The sequence below is a fragment of the Seriola dumerili genome, unplaced genomic scaffold, assembly GCF_002260705.1.
Source record: "Seriola dumerili isolate Sdu_G_001 unplaced genomic scaffold, Sdu_1.0 BDQW01000301.1, whole genome shotgun sequence".
Lineage (NCBI taxonomy): Eukaryota > Metazoa > Chordata > Actinopteri > Carangiformes > Carangidae > Seriola > Seriola dumerili.
Window position 1 is genome coordinate 372,278 of NW_019174556.1, and position 6,800 is coordinate 379,077.

A 6,800-nucleotide genomic window follows, 5' to 3' on the forward strand; every position below is an offset into this window, starting at 1 on the left:
GAGAAAGCTGGTGTCTGACACTGAGTTTATAATCTGGCAGTTTAATTTAATATATATACAACAATAAAATACAATGAACTTTTGACATTAACAGACCGAAAGCACATTATCACAAAGTAAACTCATCAACTGCTTGCTTATTGAGTTTGACACATCTAAAGCAACTCCAGGAGACGTGCCAAAAAAATCTCTGTGAATCAAAGCCTGACACAACCTCAGCAAGCTCAAACATGCATCTGCTCACAGCCCTGACGCCACTGAAATCACTGTTGCAGAGCAGAAGAGAAGTATTGGCCAACTTCTGACAAGGGGGGGCAATCTTGTGGTTTTTAGACTAATGCTTGAGTTGTTGCACCACTTAAACAATACGTGCTGATTGGAAGTTTTTGGACAGGAGAAAGATTTATGTCTGTTAACAGCATGACAGTTTTAATTTAGTTTTTTATTTCTTTATTGAACAGGAACTGAAATAATCAAGGTTAGGAAGCATATCCCCTCGGGAACAACACATTTCCTTTTGTGGTCATCACTGGTCAGACTGTACAGAAATTAAAAGTAGATGTGAATATCCTGTTTAGTTAAATAGAGGATGTGATAAACTTTGCTGGAAAATTTATAAATGTATGTTTTTTGCTGTTTTTTTGATCAATGTGGTGATTTTCATGTAATGGCATGTGACCAGCATGAATTAAGAAACATATGACCATTTCCACTTATTGGTTTTTCCCCAGACTTACCCTGGGGTCAGAGTGCTAATATTAGATGATTTTTAAAATAGAAAATATAGTGAAGAGAGATGTGTTTCAGCCGGTCTGTGTACTTATGGCATCTCATGTCTTTAGATACATAACAAAAGAAATGGTATATCATCAAGAACACTTTCATTAGGCTACTGTTACAGATATGCGAAGTTTCATTTTGTAGTGCATGACCGGTGCCCCACACACACACACACACACACACACACACACACACACACACACAAAAGAGGAAACAAGCTCTGCAACTTGATGGTATCACAGAGGAAGTAGCCTTCTGTGAAATCTTGTTTGGCAGCATGATACATAGATGTTTGGATATTCCAAAATTTCCAGTTGACCTCAGCTAAAACCTTCATCATTGCAGAAAACTAAAGCTGTAAATAAATATCAATATATCAAACTCAGACAAAACTCTAAATTGGCCCTCCATTATAATCATGGGTGACGCGTGTTAGGGATTTCATTAAAAATAAATATTGGATGGATTGTTATGACATATGTCTTTGCAACTGCTGGATGGAAAATTCCAATGACAACGGGTGATCTACTGACTCTTCAGATAGTGGCATCAGCAGGTCAAGGTTTTTTCTTTTCTACACAAATATCTCAATAGAAACTTTCCAGCTGGTCAACAAAAATGCGTGCAAGAAAAAATATTCAAGTGAGATATATCAGAAGATTGCAGAAAACGGACAAGAATTGCTTTGCAACCACTCTAACAAGGGCTTTGTCCTGGCAAGAAAACAGGGCCCTTAGTCTTGTTAATTCAGTTTTTTGATATGTCACCTTCTTCAGCTTTGATATACCTTAGCACAACAATGCATAGTGCAATACGGTACTGCATAGCCTTCTATAACAGAGCAGAGGATACCAGTATAATACTGATAACATTCACTATCACTGCCTTATCAAAAAGCATGGTTTAAAACACAACCACTGGCACATGCTGACTAAACTCTGATTACAAAAGACAGAGGCAACCGGAAGAAAACATGAGCTGGGAAAATCAGGAATGAATCATAACCCCCAGTCTTGTCTGTGGTTTATTTATGTTTGAAATGTAAGCTGATATGAATGCTTAAGTACGTCTGTGTTGCTTTAGTGGAAACAGGCTCCATTGTGATACGTATACAAAAGCAAACAATTGGTTTCACTTGAATAGGGGTTGCAGGAGGTGACGGCTTACCAAGAGGACACTCTGAGGCAGTCACTCTCTGGGGCTCTAAGTAAATGTCAGGAACATTTTGGGGAATTTACAAATAGCTGGCTAAACAAGGGGTCGAGGACTGGAAGCTTTTTTCCCTCTCACACAAAAGTCTGAGTTGGGGTGTCTGTCTCTGAGGGTGGTTGGTGCTGCTGGAGTTTACATTCCTCATGTGTGTAAAAGTGTCTGTCTGACGTTAAGTATCATGCCAGGACAAGTTTGCTGGCTTGTCATAACGAACAACTATATGAAAAGACTATTAAAGTTCACATATTCTACACTTAAACTTTAGTTTTACGCAGCACATATTTACACTGATATTAATAATAAGTAAATAAAATTTTAAAAATTTTAAAAAAGGCCCTGTCTTATTCTTTGAAAGGATTATATCCATAATATATATGTGGTTATACTAATGTTTTTTTTTCTGCACACTGATTTCTGCATGTGATTTCTTTGAAGGAGAACAGAAGTGAAATTGTCTAGCAGCATTTTCAGGATATAAATCAAAAGAGGATGTTGAAAATACTAAAATTCAAGAGGATGGAGACATAGAGTAAACAGTTTGCTAGTTACACGAATCCCAGATATTCTCACTTCATCTGAGTCAGCTTTGGAAGAATTCCCAAAGAAACATTTAAAAGGCCTTTTTAAAGATTAGTTTGTAATATCCCACTTGTAAGTGTCTTCATGTTGTGTGGCCACAGCTGTGCAGCAGAAGAAGTGGAAACTATTTTGAAGAGAAAATGAGTCTTCTATGAAAATTCAGAAGAAAATATCCCCAAAATGTGATCATCGGCTTGCTAACTAGACCAGGGCGGTGAGTTCAAGCAATATTAATCAAAGTGTAACTCTGCAAAAAAAAAGAAAAGAAAAGAGTGAAGAAAATTAGTTACTTTGGCACTGTTTAATTACTACTGTCATAGATCCCAGAAATCTCACTGTTCTGCATGAGATTACAAGAGAGGTCTTAAATTTCTAACTTCAGTCCAAAAACAATGAATAATGCGCTTAGCTCCAGCTGGGCTGAAAAAAACCCTTTCCTTGGAAAAAGTAAGGGAGGGAGAAGGGAAGAAAACAGTTCACCGAGCAGACTTGCACAGTTGAAGCACAGTGAGCATAACTGCGCTGTGAAGAGCTGAGCTTTATCCGTCAGCTTCTACTGACTAACGCTAGTTATAAAAAAAAATTAAACCGTATCTCTGACTTCAGCTTCACAGCAGATATGTCTATCATCACAACTGTGGCACTCCTGGTTTTGCTGACCATTCCTGAGGGTGAGTCCAATCTGTCAATCAATGTTAAAATATAAGAGTAGTTATCTCTTGGGATTTTACATTTAATGCCTTACTTTCCATCCATGCATTCTGTGATTTGTGTCAAGTGCCTGTTTGTGATATGCATTTAGATATGCATCTAGATGTTGACATCCTTCATTGACCTCTCACAACCTCAGGCATCAGTCTGGGGGATCCAGGCATGACTCGGAGATGTCGATGCATCACCAAGGAGAAAAAGCCCATTGGACGTTACATAGGAAGGGTGGTGGTGAACTCTGCCAACTCTCACTGCAAAGACATTGAGATTATGTAAGCCCCGGGATCAAAATCCACCAGCTTTACTGTTCATTTGTCCTTGAATGAACCTGTGGGTGTATGGGTCTGTTGTAAAATGGCATGGTGTTATACTGTGTGTGATGTCTCTGGTCTGTCTTTGGTCCTGCAGTGCCACTCTGAAAAAGGATGGGCAACAGATTTGTCTGGACCCTGATGCTCCATGGGTCAAAAAAGTGCTTGGCAAGAGACTAGTTGAGTATGTCCCTCTTTGCAGTATTTTTTTGTAAATGTGTGACTACATTAACGTGAGAATACGACTTTATTTGAATCCTTCATGAGCAGTATGATTGCACAGTCTGAGGCACACCTCTCTAGAGAAGGGTATTTTATTACCTTAGGATTGACTGAGAGGCATCTCTGACTATCTGATGGCAGTAGTTTAAAAAGTTATTCCTTGTGTTTACACACTTAGTCACAGATCAAGGAAGTATATGGAAGTTCTCAGAAGAAAATTGTTTCACCTCATATTTCCCTTTCCAGGAACTTGATTGAAAATAAGTAAACATTAACTGGTAAAAGGGGTGAGGTGAGCTATTTGCTAAATACCAAAGGCAACACTTCCTTTTGAAACTGAAAGTCATACTTTATATTTCTTCTTTTTTTTTTTTTTCTCAGGCAGACACCATGAATAACAACCCCTAACAGTCTAGGGTCAGATCTTATAAAAGACACATCTTCATCACCAATGAAGTTCAAGGTGGATGCATGGATCGCACCTATGGAGCACAAAGAACTTGTTTTGCATAATGGAAAAGATTCACATGGCAGCTGTGGTACTCTGTGTGAGGATGTGCCTAAATCATCTACCCACCTTTTCAATTTCCTGACTTTCCTGAGAGTTTTTACACAAACCTATAATCTGAAGAATATGTTAAACATCATATCTTTACTCAATTTCAGTTAAAATACTTGTATCACAATTGTATAATAAATGTAAAATGTCAAATTCTGTTCTTTATCCTGTAATGCTCAGCAAAATGGAAAAACACAAGCACAGGCTGAACATAAACAATATATTTTAAGTGCAAACTTGTGTTTCTGGGTGGTTTTGAAACATGTGAAGTAGTACAGACTTAGATATCACTTTGACAAAACTAATGATCAACAATTGGATGGGGATGGGAGCCATGGAAACACAGTGTGTTTAATTTGATATTACCTATGATATTAAACCTCAAATTTTCAGGTTGGACTTCACATTATTCTCCCCCAGAGGTCAGACAGGATCTTTGTATTTTGTCTCTTGAAAGAGCATAAAGAATAACTCACTCACTCACAACAAATTCTGTTTTATGAAAGCATGTTTTACAAAAGGTTTGTCTGAAATAGTACTGTTTCCTACTACACACTACTATGTCCTTTCACATATCGTATATCCTGCATCACAGAGGCATAAACATTGCATTCTCAGTGGGAGGCCATCGCCATCTCTTGGACAAAAGTGCACACCACCAGGAATATGTTTTTCTGGCTATAAAATGAACTTCTTCATTATTTCATTATTATTCATTGTTTGTTTGTTTGTTTTTTTCATGTCAGGTTTAGTTGCCTGCTTTGCAAAAAAGTTTAATAAAAATATGTTTGAAAAAAATAAAGCTGTACTCAATCCCCATAAGTGTCTTGGACTAGAGCCGACAAAAGCAGTTTATGGTTCTTGCTAAACTGGGTGTTGTGCAATAGCAATGCTTTTCAAAGCCAGTCATTGTATCAGTGCTGTTGGCTCTGGCAAAGGCTACAAAAGAAATGTAGAAGTCACAAGTAGCCTATTTGTTATATTTCTGATTATTCAAAAGAAAGTGAAATGCATTTGAGCCTTTCCTGTGTTTATCTCACTTGATAGCCTATATATTGTATAAAATGATGGAAGGCATATCATTCCTCAACCAACCATTTACTATATCTTTGGCAAAGCTAAGTATTAGTAGCTTGCCACTCTAGTCCACACTTGCCTTTACTAATCAATGCCAGAACACCAGTCTGTCTCTCTTTACAAATTAATTTGAGTAGCCAAGCACTGTCAAAAACCCTTACAAGTTTATTGCAAATTCAAGTGGAAATCCCAGAATTCCCAAAGATACTGAATATATCATGCTGGTCATTTCAAATTAGCTAAATTCTTTGTCAACATTGTTAACGTTTTTTACGACACACATATTGCAATGTTTTCACATGCACATGAGAAACTGCATTAAACATGCTGTTGAAGAAGTGACATGTTTAGAAATGTTACGTGCATCACTCAGCTGTGCATCATCCACATCTACCTTCAGAATAATACAGTCCTTGTGTTTCCTAGACATTTCCTTAGGAAAATAAAGTAAGAAAATAGAGAAAGTGACAAAGATAATCCAATCCCATAATAGAATGGGAGTTGGACAAAGCAGGAAACTAAGAGTGCCTTGAACCTGTGGCTGGGGTTGAGATAACAAAGTAGAAAAAACTGTCTTTAAAGTTGTTTACCTGGCTATAACTCTCCTATCACTCCAGATCCAGCCACCCCTACCTGTCCTAGAATAACCTCAGTGTTCCCACCATTCCCTGTCACCTACCACACATCCACCTGCACATTTGTTCCCCATCATAGACTTGGTGGTATTTACACAGCCCATTTCTCATCTTTCTCTGCCAGATTGTCTTTTGTTAACAGCCTTTTTTCTACGTCTGCCAGTTTTTGCCTGTTCTGAACCCCGATCTGCCTTTTGGAGTATTGCCAATCAGCCCCTTTTGTCAGATAAGTGGTGTTTTTTTCTGCCTCTGGCTCTGCGTGACTCTTCATGCATTTAATCTCAAGCAAACTTGAACTTTATTTCACTGCTTTGTGAGTTGTTGTTTCTGGTAAGAAGCTTGTTTACACTGACTGGTGTAGTAGTCACCTATATATTATGGTCACTTTGTACCGTGGGATAGTTGCAGTAAAAATTTTAACTGTTGATCTTTTAAGCTCTCCATAATCTAGTCAGAAGAAGATAGCTGTCTATCCAAGTCATACTTTGGGACACAGCTGCAATTACTTGGAAGTTTGGGTTCAGCTTGTCTTGGCGGAGGCCAGTGGGCTGTAAAAACCCTGACCACTAGATTGTTTCTGTGTTGCAAGGAAGCATGTTGCCTTACTGGTTAGTCAAAACTGCACACACTGTTTTTTTGTTTTTTAAATGCAGAGTTCAAGTTTATTATTGATATTAACACTATTAATTGTCATATGCAAAAATTGCCCCCTAG

General features: G+C 37.9%; 1 protein-coding gene across 4 annotated transcripts; it reads left to right on the plus strand.

Annotated features, from left to right (window-relative positions):
* The first annotated feature begins 2,639 nt into the window (after positions 1 to 2,639).
* Positions 2,640 to 5,187, plus strand: LOC111231420 (interleukin-8-like). Of its 4 annotated transcripts, XM_022758503.1 has the most exons (6): positions 2,640 to 2,785; positions 3,178 to 3,242; positions 3,422 to 3,554; positions 3,691 to 3,777; positions 4,062 to 4,107; positions 4,197 to 5,187. In XM_022758503.1, the coding sequence occupies exons 2-5, from the start codon at positions 3,191 to 3,193 to the stop codon at positions 4,081 to 4,083; spliced, it is 294 nt and encodes a 97-aa protein (XP_022614224.1). In that variant the 5' UTR covers positions 2,640 to 2,785; positions 3,178 to 3,190; the 3' UTR covers positions 4,084 to 4,107; positions 4,197 to 5,187. The 4 variants fall into 4 exon arrangements, with proteins under 4 accessions (XP_022614224.1, XP_022614222.1, XP_022614223.1 ...); XM_022758501.1 differs by lacking the exon at positions 2,640 to 2,785 and having other exon boundaries at positions 3,025 to 3,242; XM_022758502.1 differs by lacking the exons at positions 2,640 to 2,785; positions 4,062 to 4,107 and having other exon boundaries at positions 3,027 to 3,242; positions 3,691 to 3,772.
* Positions 5,188 to 6,800: the final 1,613 nt, after the last annotated feature.